The sequence below is a fragment of the Salvelinus alpinus genome, chromosome 4, assembly GCF_045679555.1.
Source record: "Salvelinus alpinus chromosome 4, SLU_Salpinus.1, whole genome shotgun sequence".
In the NCBI taxonomy this organism is placed as follows: Eukaryota; Metazoa; Chordata; class Actinopteri; order Salmoniformes; family Salmonidae; genus Salvelinus; species Salvelinus alpinus.
Window position 1 is genome coordinate 46,790,005 of NC_092089.1, and position 16,244 is coordinate 46,806,248.

The 16,244-nt window shown below is 40.9% G+C and overlaps 1 protein-coding gene across 2 annotated transcripts in view; it reads right to left on the reverse strand.

Moving 5' to 3' along the window:
- Positions 1 to 4,461: 4,461 nt before the first annotated feature.
- LOC139573759 (raftlin-like) overlaps positions 4,462 to 16,244 on the reverse strand; it is a 67,612-nt gene continuing 55,829 nt past the window's right edge. For both annotated transcript variants that reach the window (XM_071397574.1, XM_071397575.1), the window contains exons 8-10: positions 9,652 to 9,755; positions 6,438 to 6,513; positions 4,462 to 5,725 (exon numbers count right to left, since the gene is read on the reverse strand). In XM_071397574.1, coding sequence (XP_071253675.1) covers positions 5,069 to 5,725; positions 6,438 to 6,513; positions 9,652 to 9,755 — 837 coding nt within the window. In that variant the 3' untranslated portion in view covers positions 4,462 to 5,068. The remainder of the gene's footprint in view (positions 5,726 to 6,437; positions 6,514 to 9,651; positions 9,756 to 16,244) is intronic.

Below are 16,244 nucleotides of genomic sequence, written 5' to 3' on the forward strand. Positions count from 1 at the left end.
ACAAGAGCCCTTCATTTGGGGGCCGATTCCGACCCGAGTTAAGCATGTGTAAATGGAATGTAATTCCCTTTTTATGCACTTTTCTCTCTACGGGTATTCTGACCTTGAACTTGAGAATAGCATGCTATTCAACCGCTATTCATTTTGGGTGGGGATCAAATAAATGAAGGTGTGGTGGAGGTGTGTCTACAGATATGCCGTATTCTAACCTCGACTTAATTCCCTCATAATTACACCATCTTTACACATGACGAAACAATGAATAAGGTCAAGCAACCTGTCAGTTCCAAGTGGAACAACATCTACTTAATTTCTTCCCCTGATAGAAATAACACCATTCTCCATGCACTGTCATTTACAAATTGATAAGAGCTAGGTAAATGAGTAAGACGTTTGGATAAGGGGATTGTAAATATAAATGACAATAGTTTCCTAACCCTAAATAATACACAAGATCAGAGTATTTTAAAATCTACTAACTGGTGGTGGAAAGGAGATAAATATGTGTGTATTAAGATGTCTTTTTCATTAATCCCCATTCTGAACCAATTCTCTCAATTACACTGAGTGTACAAAACATTAGGAACACCTTATTTTTCCATGACAGACTGACCAAGTGATTCCAGGTGAAAGCTATGATCCCTTATTGATGTAATTTGTTAAATCCACAAAAATCAGTGTAGATGAAGGGGAGGAGAAAGGTTAACATGGATTGTGTATGTGTGCCATATAGAGGGTGACTAATATACTAATATATTAGACTAATATATTAGACTAGACTAATATATTTAAGTGCCTTTGAACGTGGTATGGTAGTAGGTGCCAAGCGCACCGGTTTGAGTGTGACAAGAACTGCAACGCTGCTGGGTTTTTCACGCTCAAATGTTTCCTGTGTGTATCAAGAATGGTCCACCACCCAAAGGACATCCAGCTAACTTGACACAACTGTGGGAAGCATTGGAATCAACATGGGCCAGTATCCCTGTGGAACACTTGACACCTTGTAGAGTCCATGCCCTGATGAATTGAACCTGTTCTGAGGGTAAAAGGAGGTGCAACTCAATATTAGGAAGGTGTTCCCAATTGTTTGCACACTCAGTGTCTGTCGAGAAAATTTGAATTAAAGGTACACCATATTTAATGGGATGGCTTTAGATAAATGTACTGAAAACCCTTCTGAATGAAAACTCCATGAGAAAATCTGTTGGCCAGCAAGTGGGAGGGTTTTCAGCAGTTGAATTACATTTATTCAGTGCATGCAAGGTAGCCACACCTGCAAAGCTTGTTACACACCTGCATACGGTAAATATGGATACCAACTACCGAGAAGTGCTTAATAAATCAAAAAAATAATAGATTTTCTGAGAGTGAATCGGGCACTTAGAGCTGAACCTGAACAAAACATGTCTCAGCTTGTTTTTCTCACTGGCCAATGTCATGTTTAACCACCCATGTGATTCTAATGTCTAATGGTGCATTTTAGTGTTTACGGAATCTAAGACATGGAAGGTTGCACATAAAGCTTTACAAGAGACTTGAAAATTGAAAGACCACTGATGAGTGAAATGTGTAGTGTTGGGTAATGATTTGAGTTTAGGAATGACCCCAAACATGGCAAAATGCATTGGTTTTCAGAATTCCCCTAGAAACATAAAACACCACAGGTGCACATTAAATATAAATAATTTTATAATATACAAATTGTACAGTCATGAACAGTAGGGATGTGGACATTTCCATGAAAAGCGAATACAAAGAATACCTTCGTTTTTACAAAGACTGCAGTGCGTGACGGTAGCCGATGACCAAAGACACTCAACATTCAAAATGGCAGCGCAGGTGATGAAAACAGTAACATCGGAGATGAAACCTAACAATACAATTCCAGAGGCCACGAGCAAGCTAAAGTGACAACATAAAGAGATTGCCCTCCTACTGTATCATGTTTCTGTCATTTCTAATCTGTCCATTTCACATCATAACACACAGGAAATGAACCCTGGAACACACATTTTGCACAGCATTATCAAGAACATTTGCACTGCCACTGACTGCTGAGCTTTAGACAATTATGGTTACATAAAGACAGGAAATAGTAGATTACCTTTTTTCCATGAGTGGGTTGGAGGCGCTTGGTCTAGACAAGGCTGAGGTTAGTTAGTCACAGGATGAGGGATCGTCAAGGAAGAGTAAGTAAACAACATTCAGCATCATTTAACTGATGAAGTGCCAGATCCTGCTTCACTTTCTCTCCATATCCTTGTTTTTCAGTACCAGGAAAAATGTAGTCTACCCACTCTCCCCAGAGTCTACTTATGTCCAAGCTGAGCAAATGTACAATCACAAATCATCTCTTATCACGAGAGATGAGGGCATGGAGTTCACGACTCCCCAGGTAATACAAACGGATACAGGACCTGGTGTCATTTGACCCAACTCTGTGGAGGTTACAGTTGTCCATGTTAATGGTGTCCTACCGGAATGCTGTAGGTGTTAAAATACAATGATGTAAAGGATGAGATCACCTGATAGTTCCTGGCTGTATTTTTCCACACTTTCCTACCATAACTTGATGTACATTGTACTTGAACAGGCAGTATTGTCTCCGTGTAAAATAATATACAAAGGAGCAAGGATCACAGATATAAAAAAAAAAGACTCAAATTGGTATGAACAACAGAACTGATGAACACATAATAAACAATGTATGAATAAGCAAATATGACAGTCCTACATGATCTTATATCCGGGCAAAAAGCGATTTGTTTAAATCTAAAGAGAAAAAATTACTTGATAAGAAGCCAATGGGGAAATCTGTCTCAGCTTCCAGATAATCTCTACAGTTATCACAGAGGGGTGTTTTAGATTTACATTTCTTACTCATATTTGTCCTAGCCACACAAATATTAAAACTGACAAGTCATTTATATTCTCTCTCTAGCTGTGACCCACAAAGCTAAATAAAATATGTTGAATACAACAAGTGCTTATTAAAGCTCATAATCGCCTAAAGCGAAGTGTCGCTGGAAAAAAACAATACCACAGATAATATCACAAAATAAAAAAAGATCCTGACTTCATATCAAATCTGCTATTTGACATGTGGGCAAACTCCTTTCTACTTGAACAAGTCGCAGCTGTGGAAAATCCATCAAATATGGTTCAAACATGACCCCTGACCACTTGGCCATTAGTAATGACCTCACGCCTACAGCATGGACCATATGGTGGAAAAAGTTGCCAATGACGACTCCATAGCTACAAATCCCCAATATGCCTAAGGAGGTAGCTAGCTCCAGTATGAGCGTTAGAAAGCACACTTCAGCTAGCGTTAGCACGACAGAATACACTGAGGCTAACTTCAAATCAAAAACAGAAACTTACCCTTTAAATCAACAACACCTGTTAAAGCCAAATTCCTTACCTCCCGTTCAAATCTAAAACAGAGAACACTGAACTTACCTTCGTATTACCTTCAAACACTGATTGTAGCAACCCTCTCAGGCTATAACACTGAAACTTCTGACATTTGTACTTCACGATTTAGGCCCAGTATCACAATAAGGCTATCCTGGTCACAGTTTGGAATTCTATTCTATACAATACATCTGCCATTGAGATGAACATTTCAGAACAGTCGGTTATTCAGAAAAATACCACATCTACAAAACGGCGACAAGCCTATATTCATCTGTAAACATACAGGTTTCTACAGACTTTGCTTAGCAACTGCAGCACAAGAAAAATCAATCCCTATGAAAATCACAATCCAGATGAAGTGCTATTTGTTATTTTTCGAGGTGAGGTTTTCCACTGTCAATAGCCACGTAAGTGACCCCCATTAGAAATGTCTGACTTGACTGACACCCCACTGACAAAGTCCATTAGCCGGTTAATGATTTCTCCACACAGCATCGATGCAGCACCACTTTAAAATGAAAAGCAACATGATACCTTGAAAGACTACATTATGGTTTTGGTATGGTCAGAAATGACACCGCCAAGAGGTGCTTTAAAAGCTTGAGGTGAAATACTAAAGCAAAGTCAATGGAAAATGACAATTCGAACATAGCTATTCCAAATTGCTCAATCATCTTTTTTTTTAACTTCTTCTGTGCTCCGTTTCTATCTTGAACATCCAGTCATGGCACAGCCCATAACCTTGCCCTCATACTTGCCAAGTACTTTTTAATGACCATTGATTGGAAAAGCTATTAAAATCAAACGTGTGTAAACTCTCAAAGTTGACTCAACATTTCCAAGTTTGGTTCTCATCACACTTCACTTCCACTCAACCCACACACATTCAATGGAGATTTACTCCATTATCAAACCCTTGACTTGGATAATGACACATTCGGAATGCAAGGCGAATGCGTCATACCTACTATAAGAATCAAAGCGATTATCAGCATCATCTGTAGTACTTTACATTATGTGCTAAAAGTAAATCAAGTTCCATTCACCTTGCATTGGATTGCCTGTCGCAACAACAGCCACTACATTTCCCACAGTGCTCCTCATCTAAACCCATGTGACATACAGTAACTGTACCACTATGGTACTGTACAAATAAGGACAAGCGAGTTTGCCTGGTTAAAGTCTGTGTTTCTTCAGACCCAAGGTCCATTGGTTCCATCAATTTGTCCATTATATGCAGTGACTCTCGTACATTAGTATCCTGCGCATCATTCTCAGTTATGTACGTTCACTATGTGTAGGCATAGGATCAGTCTGAGGCTGTGAGAGAGACTGGTGTGTGTCCATCTGTGGTAGAGATGTGTCCATTGTGGAGAGATGCTGCAGAGGATAGAGGGATTACATGGTAGGAGGATGTTGCAGCAATTTAGGCTGTTCCAGGGGGTAATGGGGACTTTGTGGAGCCCCTATCTCAGGTTATGATGTTTCGTAGGTACATGATTGATGGGTAGGAGAACCCTTAGGTGTGATGTCTGCTGTGGTCTGAAGAGGTTTACACATCCGACCTTTGACTTTCTTCGGGGCATCGATTGGTCAATTTTATCTGTCCATCATCTTTTACTGCCTTTTGCACCTCCTGCACTAAATGTTAATCCTGGTCAGTTGGGTCTTGTTGCACGTCAACATTCTCAGTTACTCCATTCTCTTCCCCTCCATTTGTCTCTTCCTTAGTCTCAACCCCATTTTCCTTCACTTCCATTTCAGCTCCTCCCCCTTTCTTCTCTTTCTGCCCTTGCTCTTTGGTCTCCACCTCCACCTCTGAACCCTTGGTAGTTTCGGTTTCACCATCAACTGCCACCCCATTTTCTTTCTCTTCCACGGTCTCCCTCTCTCCATCTCTTTCCTCCTCAGTCTCTGCCCCTGCTTCTTCTCTCTCCTGCACTCTCCCCTCTTTGTCGCTCTTGTCATCTGTTCCTGCAGCTCCAACTCTCTCCTCCCCAGTTTCTACCCCGCTTTCTACCCCTTCCTCAGTTTCTGCCTCAACTTTTTTCTCTTCCTCCACCTCACAGGGATCCCCACCCTCTTTACACACAGTCTCTACCTCCGCCTCTTTCACTTTCTCCTTTTTGTTCCCCTTGTTTTCCTTCACCTTCCTCTCCTCTTTGAGCACCTTTTCCCCATCATCAAGAATCTTGGAATCTTCCAGATCTTTCTCTGCTGCCAATTGCTTGTTTTTCTTCTTCTTCTTGTTTTTTGACGCGTCTTTAACAGAGTTCTTGTTGGACTTGCTTTTGAATATCAGTTTCTGAAAGACAGGATGTTTGTGTAAGACGGTTTCTCTAAACTGCTGTTCTATTGGCCATGTTAAGGATGGACAGACAGACCGTTGGAAATTGACATAATAGCAAACTTGGAAAGAACAAATTAAAATGATTCTCATTGTGGGGAATGAAATGGTAATTTCAATGGAATTGATTTGTGCCTTCAGGGGTACAGACCAAACAAGAAAATATGGGTGGTAATATTTCTGAGATTGCCTCCATTGACCCTCTTTTAGCTGAGACTTACAGTATACTGAGGCAAACAGCATATTTCCTGCATACAAACATTCACATTATCATTCTCTGCCCCACTCTACCAGGGTTATTGCCCATCAGTTTGGTTGCCAATGGTGACCAGAGTTTAAATTCAGGTCACAGACAATATCAGCATAGATTTATTCCACAAAGAACAAAGGTCAAATCTAGAGGTTATATCAGTACAATCTAGGGTCAAATGGAAAGTTCTTTCTCAACATGCATTGACGTGGTTACCACAGAATGGCTCATATCTCAAGAAGAAAGGGGTTCATTCACATTTGACCGGCAGTGTGCATATTTATCTATGTGAAAACAAAAAGAAGTGTGGTATGGGGAGGGTTGATGTTGGCCTTGGAGCGCTGCTCTGGCTAGTGAACAAGCTGCAAGCCGACCCACATGTGCCAAGACAAACACTAGGAGGAATGAGAGGTCACACACCTTGGAGTCCCCCCTCTTGCGGGGAAGGACAGGTCTCTGAAGAAAAACGACCTGCTTGGTGGCCAAACTTCCATCACTAGGGCAGAGGGAGAGATAGGGAGATGGAGAGATAACAGGCAGGTGAAATTGGAGAGAGGGAGGGAGAGAGAATATAATTAGAACTGAAATACAAATAACTTTGGAAACCATAGCCATTTTCTTGATTGTTACTTTATTTGTAGAGAACAACATCTGTACCATCGATAAAGAAATCCATGTCACACAAATCAGATTGCCACCAGCTCTTTTAGAAATACTTGGGGTCATTTCAGAGCAAGGAAGAGAGGAATGGAAAATGCAGTTTCTATTATAATGCGCCAGTTCCACATGGGGGAGCAATCCACACTCCAGGGTAGACCTTATAATGGTTTGTGTGACTAGTATGGTCAGCGCTGATGCTATATTAATAGCTGACATCTACCACAGTGAAATGTGAGTTACATAGCAGTGGTCAACCTCGATAATTCTGCTTTCTTCACTTTCTGTCCTTTCTTGTTAACACGAGAAACCAAAAAGGAATTTGGAGCAATGATGTATGTAAATGTGAATATGTTCTATGCTTAGGGGAGAGCTCAGACACCAAGAGAAAGAGACCATGTTTACTGGCTTCCCCAAAACATGGCTGTCCTCATAAACTTCTCCAAAATAATCCCTGTCAATGCACATGTCACACTCTGTGTTCATTTACGGATAATCCATACAGCAAAGATGACAGACAGACTAATCCACCGAGGAGATTCTGTCATCAGAGGGCTTCCTGTCTCTCGTGCTTGCTCTCTCTCCTGTTCATCTCTCTTCGTTCCATCTCACACGCATAACCTTCTCTCTGCTTCTCTCCTTCATCTTTCCATCCGACATGCACGTATCGACTCTGTTTCTTACTTTAGCCTGCTGTCTCTAACTATCTGTCTCCATCACTTTACTTCTCTGCTTCTTCCTCTTCTGTGAGCTTCATGTAGGCTTTCTCTATCCTTTCCCTTTTCCCTTCTCTCTTTTGTATTTCCCCTGATCTCCCTCTCCAGATCGCTCTCTCTGTCACTTCCTCTCTTGGAATCCCTCATCCGTTAAAATATATGTACTCTTATACACACGGGGAAGAAGCAGCTTTGAGTTAAGCTGGATCCTTAACTTGGCATATGAAGAACAACGGAAATGTATGATAGGGTGACAACGGTATGGCGCTGGCTGCAAATCTTCCCCACAACATCAAATGGGCTTCCAGATCTCCTGTAGAGGCTTACTATCTAAACCACCCCCATTTCCCATCCCTCCCTCCTTACCCTGCGTTTCCAACAACCTATTTTCCAGGCTGTCATATTGCCGGACAGCTTCCTGCTGAATGAAAGCGGAAAAGCCAACCGGAGTCCTAAGAAAAAGCCCAAGCCTATTAAGTAGAACGGAGCGGATGAATTACAGGCCCCTTGTTGCTACAGTCGTCTCATAGCTGTCAGTGTCTGCAGTACTGGAACAGAAACTTCCTATACCAGCAACAATACTTTCTTTGGTAGAGTGGTAAGGAACTTGGTGGTTACCTGTGGTTGTTCACATCAGCTTTATTCATGTTTTCTATAGTGTAATATTCAGCATTTATAACGGTATAATGAAGCACATACTTATTTACTAAAACAGTTACAATGTCCAAACATCAGATTTACACCAAACGTAACATGTTTCATGTGGCAGAAATATACGGTACATTACCACGTGCACCTTCACATTCATGTTACGTTGATTAAAGAAGCCTTGAGTCCCGGTGGATGTTCACTTTAGATGCTAACTAGTGTGTAAGTAGGTCTATGCAGATCAGACTCCATGTAGACTCCATTGGAAGAAGTGCACTTTGCTCATCCTCGGACAGTATCCCAACGTGCATTAGCTTTAATATAGTTGTAAAAATGGAAGAGTCAACATAATACAAGTGTAATGAACAAGCTAATCTGAAATGGGTCATCAGCTATCGTTGCTGTGCACAAAGAGACGAGTGTTTCAGGGATGGAGAGAAATGAGCGTTGCTGTGTTGTATCTAGGCCGGCTCTCTGATTAATTAGCCATGTTGCGCTGTTGTGTTGTTGCAATTTGAGAGAGAGAGGGACACAAATAAAGAGTGATGAAAAAACAAGGGATGAAAATAGAGCGGTAATTAATCCGCTATGCTGCGGAACGGTCACAAACACGACCCCCAGAGACAAGGTTACGCAAGGTAAACATATAACTGCAACCGTGTTGAACTCTAAGCATATACTTGGAGTCTTCATAAGCAGGACATAACACATAACTCTGACTAATAGCGGCAATCAGTAGTTGAAACAATAACAAAGCGTTCTCCCCACCACTGTTTCAGTCAAAAACGGGGGCATGGGGTTGGAGAAATGTTACCACTCAAATTCTATGGATGCAAGGACTGACCATCCATGATATTAAAATGATAGTTTTAACCATGTGTTCAGGCTATACAGTGTTTGTTTGCATTTACTTTGTTTACAAACATTGGAGTAAAACAAGCTTATATTTTGGGTTCTGATGTGGTACGACAGTTGAACTAAGCTCACAAGACGTTTATTTATAAGTTATATTCTTCAAGAATCAATGCAAGGGGTACATATCATTGGATTGGACGTGTTCTGACTTGTGCTTGTGACTGTGTAAAGTGGGGTTTCAGGTGGGAAACAAGTATTATTGAAGACTTGGAAGACATGTTGTGACTGCTGATAGATGACTGAGCTGTTGACTGTTAGCGAATGTGTGCGTGCATAGTCCTCATATAAGATGAATGAGTCAGCAGAGGCTGAGCAGAAGAACCGTTACATTTCTCTGAAGGGATTTTCCAGTTACACACAATTGTGGGTTTAAACTGTCTCGCACCACACACTGTTACGAATGAACCCGCCAATTGGGGCCAGTTAGTATTTTCGTTGAACAACCTGTTGAGTTCTTCTGACTGACTTCACAATCCATTTAAATTGAGCTGTTAATTGACCAGTGATATTGGCTGACCGTCACTTTGTCCAAATGAGATGGGTGCTCTTTGAACTCAAAAGAGAAGGCAGTGTAATCTCCAGAGGGTTAATCAGGTTGACCAATCAATACCAGAGTTAGGTAACCAGGAGATATGGTGGTCGTTCAGGCCCTAATTCAATATTAGTGAGAGTGTGTATTGGAAGGTGAAAGTAGTTACCTGTTGGTCTTGATGATGGGTGTAGGCAGCACACACGTTAGTCTCCAGCCGTACATGGCAAGAGACTGGAGCAGGGGAACATAGTCTGTCTTCACCTGCAAGCCCTAAAGAGAGAATACAAAACACATGAATATTACATACTCCAGTTATACACAAACACTACACACACGCATGCATACACGTACGCACAAGCACAATTACGAGTAGGGCTGGCACAAATATCGTTTAATCCTATAACTGACAATTTTAGACGATAACTGTGAACTTAAAAAAAAAATAGCATAATAGTCATAATGCATATTCGTTTTAAGAGAAGGGGGGATTCAACTTCATATTCAAGTAGATATAAATGACTCAATAGCAGTTTTTCATTTTTACGTGAAGTGGGTAAAGTTGGTAGTCATTTTACGAGCAGAATGGCACCTTTGGGAGAAGCTTCATTTCCAAAAGTTCCAAGAGGTTTTTGAGACAGGGTTGTTACCAAAGCTGGGTTGTACTCATTAGGTTTGTCGTAGCTATTTTTCAGAGATGCATTACGATGCTCAAAACATTTTAACAAAACTGTTCTCATTTGCATGACAAGTAATCTTTACCCCAAATTCCAACGTATGAAAACACACACGCAGGCAGACAGGCACACACATGCATAAATGTACGCATGCATAAACACATAAACCATTAAAACCCCATCAAAAGAGCCACTATTACCCAAGCCCTTGACAACAGATGATGAACTATATATGATGCATAGCAAAATACATGCATTTCTGTTAGATTGTTCGCTGGTATGACAGTGTAGTGCACATGGGATTTGGGTTAAAGACACACGCTCGTCGCACGCACACATGCGCTAACGCCTCTGCTCACACAGGAAGTGTGTTTGTGGTGTTCCATCTCCTCTGCATCTGCCCTCACTGACAAACCACAGCACGTGTCAGATATGAAAAGACATATATATGTATATATATATATACAGTATATACGTCATATGCGTGCACACATTGTAGTGCTACACAGGCATCTACAGTACAGGCTGAGGGCATTGGGTCCCAAACCAACAGATAGACAAAACAACTATAACCACAATCAAATCTTAAGCCACAAGCCAGTGAGAATTAGCCAGGATCCATTGTTCGAGAAACACTGCAGTAGGGTAGAGAGGGCTCTGTTGAAACTGTTATTTACATTGGCATTTGCCGTCCCAGCATCCCTCAGAAAATCCAGAGCTGTGAGAGCTGTGTTTTAGGGTTTGTGTTGGAACCTCTGCCAGGAATGGACACATTTTCAAAGCCATAAAAGCAAAGTAAATTGGGAAATAAGTTTTGTTTAATGGCCCTCTTCATTCCTGAGCGTAACTGAGACTCGACAGAGTGAATCATGTTCTGGAAGATTCCCTCCCCCTGATCTCACCATGGTCACAGCTCACCATCAGCACATGAGAAATGGGACATTTACTTAGCAGTAACTCTGTGTTCTGATTTGTGTGTTAAATATAATCTACATATAAAAACAGGGTGGGATGCAAGCTAGGGTGGTAAAGGGCTACATTATCAAGAGTGGAGAACAGTGAGGTAGGGGCTAAGATTTGAAAACAGAACCGTGTTATAGAGTAAAACTAGCAGGGTGGGGTTGAGTTCACTAAGAGTTGGATGAAAGAAAACAGAGCTCTATTGTTTTGAGGTAATTCTCCACCGTTTCTATTTGAGAAGAATTGACAGACATCGCTCCCTTTTTGCAATAAGTCTAATTCTACCTGAATGTTTTTACAGGCCGTAGTCTGGTCTATCAGCCCAGGGAAATGATCTAGGCTACTCCTCTAGCCTTCTAGCTATCACTTTGTCTTTGGACCGGGCTGCACTTCTTCCACCACAATCTCATTATATTTTTATGGACAGTGTATCCTGAAACGAGGCTTAAAAGTCCCTACTCTGCATGTCAATCATTGAGAGATTGAGAAAAAATGTGGAAACCAAAAGCTGTGATGAAGACTAATCACACCATATACAGTATAATAATTATAATAATTATAATCAACATAGTTTCAAGAGAATATGTCAACATTTTGACATTTAACCATTGTAGTTTGCCTAGATGTCAACCAAGCTGACGTATTAGTCACATATTTAGGTGAGCAGAATTCTCTGGGAACTTCCTCATCCACAAGCCATGAGCGTAATTTCCACATCCCTCATCAAACTAGTCTGACCATAGGAGTGGACTCATGCAGGGAAAGTGAAAATTGGTCTCTGTATCTAGGTCAGCTCTTGTCTCACCTCAGCTTCAGAGGAAAAATAAATCATTGGCAAAGGATACACTTTAATGATCCCTTCAGTGGTCTCCCTGCCACAACGGCTGCTACATGCCTATTGACATGCCTTGGTTAACTTTTGACCAGTATGTGTTAAAATAAATATTTCAGGAAAAAGCCAAACAACAAGCAATATCTATGCTTAAATAATCTTTAAAAAGTTATGCAAGTTATTACTAATTTCCCCAAGACCCATTGGTGCTGTTGAATGAAAAACTCATCTCCAAAACAGAAACTTTTCAGGAAATGGGAAAAAAAACGGCCATATTTTCTCATTAATGAACATAAAATTATGAAACTTCAGAAGCTATTTTGAATACATGTTCTTGGTCCTGAAATGTCATGAAATGTTCAGAATTAATTGAGGGGGGTTACTGATTTCAATACATGTAGAAGAAAACAGTGCAGAATTGTAGGTACAAGGTATTCATCTGACAGCGATGTATACTTTAATCTATTCTGACTATTCAACATTTTGCAACACCCACTGCATGCTAATTGGCTGCTCAAATCGGGCAGCACCAATAGGATTGATGGCAAATTTCAGCTCATTACATCAATTAAGTCAAGCGTAGCACCATGACAGACAAATGTTGGGAGAACTAGAGTCTAGACTACAAGTTAACGTGAGAGGCCCTCTGACCATGACACCTGTTAAAATGGCCAGCTTCGGTCAGCTGATTCTAGCCATCCTTTATGGTTAGCTCTAGTCGGGCAGATTAGTCTCCTATTCAGAGGCCCCCCACTTTTGTTAGTGTCTTATTGGCCAAGGTCACGCCAAATACTTATCACCACATCTCGTTCAGCCTATCAGCATCCTTATTTTCCCCATCCTTTCCCTGATATCCTGATGAGAACTTCCACAGTTTTCCCTCCTGCTGAAGTTTTCCTTCTGTGGACTGAATCACAGTATGTCTGATGTTTAATTGTGTGTGCATCAAAACGTAAGTGCCTTGAGATCTGTGTCATGTTATGTGGAGCTAAGTTTTGTGGTTTATTGTGTACAATTACCATGTGTTGAGCTTGTAAGCTAGCTCGCGCTTCCGCTAGCACTACCGTTAGCATTTTGCATTGGAATGCATGAGTATTTTAGCATGACTGTTAGCGATTAGCGGTTTGTTAGCCTTGCATCATGAATGAGCAATGCTATCTTATATTCTATATATATATATATCACTCATGCTAATTGTATTTATATTATGTATACATTTCAACATTACTGTAATATTTATTACGAACACATTTGCCTGAGTTTCATGTGTACAAGTCCAATAGGTTGTTTAGTCTATTGCCATGTGACTAAGACTTATGCTTGCTGTAGTGCATAGCCCTGGCTGTTATATACTTACCTGTGCTAGCTTATACAGCCATGCTGTTCATGTTATAGCAGTGCTATAGCCTAAGTTTTCTTTCTCCGCTTTCCTTTCAGAACCATAGTTAATGTCCGTTCTCACTGGACATGATTCTCAGTTATCCGAACCATGAGTGGTCAGATGTGTGTGTGATGTGTGAATGTGGACATCTTCTTCCATTAAACTCCCCCTAACCTGGACATCCGCCTCATCCTTCTGACCGGACATTCTGTAGTGGTTGCTACCGGCCTTAAGCCAGCACCTAAGATTTCTTATTACATTTATGGTCCTTCGATTCTCTACAACTCTACCCCTATTTTTCAACACCCACCCACACACCCACATACACAGCCACACAGACCCACGTCTAAAGTGTCCTCTGTCTGACATTCACTCTCCAAAGATCCTTTATTGGCATCTTTACGCTATGTTGCTGGTCTTTAATCCTATTTTGACATAATTTGGTTTCTGGTGACTGAAGTGGTGCTCTTCTAAGCTCAGGCATTTATACAATTGCTGGGAACGAATTACAACAATGTCAATGCTGTTAACTGGTGCCTCAAGCACACAGTAGTGTTACTGGTAGAGTTCTATGTATAATGCCTCTCTGGAGAATGGCCATGCACTTTTGGGTTAAATGTAATATAGCCTGTGAGAAACTGAGGTAACACTGGGAAAACATGACGCCCTTGTTGTTCAATGTAATGGTGGAAGGCATTTAGTATGACCTTTTTTTGTAGTAAGGCATCTTAATGAGCATTTAGAAAACCATTATTGAGTGTTAAACAGTTAAGCATGTTAAGTCCTATATATGTTACACACATAGCCATGTTGTGAATAGATGCAGTGAAGAGGTCAATGGAACTCGACCAAAACAATGGAAATGCCATGGAAACGCGTGGGGGAAAGATGCCGTTGTGGAAAGATTTCGAATGTCCTCATTGCCCCTGTGCAAAATTAGCATACATTTAGGCTATTATTTATATGTGTATTTCACACCATGTTGACGTAAAAATTGGAGTATAATGCTTGTATGGATGTCAACCCCAATATATGTTCATGTCATCGTCACCAATGAACTGCGTTGCAGTTAAAAATGACTTTGACTACCACCACCGATTTCTGTGTGGTACTGTAGCTATTATACCAGTTTATACGAACAGGAGTTAGCATTAAGCAGTCACTTCTTCTAAACCTGAAAAGGAACAACTACTAAATGTTATGCAGCGAAAACAGCCAAATATATCCAAATCGGACATTAGTAACCACATTGTGGTCCTGTTACAATACATGAATCATGACGGATTTGACGAATATCCACTTTGTTAGATTTATTGAATCTGCACCAATCCGGCTCCATTCTATCCCTGTGGTCTAAGTTCTATTGACCTCTACCGCATCTATGCTATATGAAGTTGCCAAGAATGTGTTTATGACACATTTTGCAACGGATGGGTCTAATCCTGAATGCTGATTGGTTAAAACCGCATTCCAGCCGGTGTCTATTCCACAAGTTACCCCCGGCTAAATCTATGATGTTAAAATGCCTATTTACTCTGTTTCATCTGGGTTAGGGTTAGGGTTAGGGTTAGGGTTAGGGCAAATCAGCCCAGCCAGGCAATTTATAAACTTGATCTCCACTATAAAAAGCAGCTAGACATTATCTAACATTTAGTTTTCAACAGCAGAGATTTGTATAAACCTTCTTATTTGTCTCTCTGACATTTGTAACATTGTTTCAATATTCAAGTTCAATCTCCAGCTGTCGCATAGTAATTGTTGGGAGTCAGGATGAGACAGACAGGCAGCTTTTCTCAGCCAGTCGAAATCATGAAAAGGGCCACATTTTTATGTACAAAGAAATATCAATAGAAAACAGGTACAAATAAATAAAATTAAGCTAGTTTGCAGTCTTTCCAGCTTCAGTTTGAAGTGATTATGTTAGCTGTCTTGTTGGCTAGCTCCTCTAAACAACAGTGTCCTCATCGTGCCTCATTAACTCATTGTTATGGATGTGGCTTGCGAAAGTATTCTCCCCCCTTGGCATTTTTCCTATTTTGTTGCATTACAACCTGGAATTAAAATGGATTTTTGGGGGGTTTGTATCATTTGATTTACACAACATGCCCACCACTTTGAAGATGCTAAATATTTTTGGGGTGTGAAACAAACAAGAAATAAGACAAAAAAACAACTTGAGTGTGCATAACTATTCACCCCCCCCAAAGTCAAAACTTTGTAGAGCCACCTTTTGCACCAATTACAGCATCAAGTCTCTTGGGGTATGTCTCTATAAGCTTGGCACATCTAGCCACTGGGATTTTTGCCCATTCTTCAAGGCAAAACTGCTCCAGCTCCTTCAAGTTGAATGGATTCTGCTGGTGTACAGCAATCTTTAAGTCATACCACAGATTCTCAATTGTATTGAGGTCTGGGCATTGACTAGGCCATTCCAAGACATTTAAATGTTTCCCCTTAAACCACTCGAGTGTTGCTTTATCAGTATGCTTAGGGTCATTGTACTGCTGGAGGGTGAACCTCTGTCCCAGTCTCAAATCTCTGGAAGACTGAAACAGTTTCCCTCTAGAATTTCCCTGTATTTAGGGCCATCCACCATTCCTTTAATTCTGACCAGTTTCCCAGTCCCTGACAATGAAAAACATCCCCACAATGTGCTACCATCACCATGCTTCACTGTGGGGATGGTGTTCTCAGGGTGATGAGAGGTGTTGGGTTTGTGCCAGACATAGCGTTTTCCTTGAATGCCAAAATGCAAAATGTTTGTCTCATCTGGCCAGAGTACCTACTTCCATATGTTTGGGGAGTCTCCCACATGCCTTTTGGCGAACGCCAAACGTGTTTGCTTATTTTTTTCTTTAAGCAATGGCTTTTTTCTGGACACTCTTCCGTAAAGCCCAGCTCTGTGGAGTGTA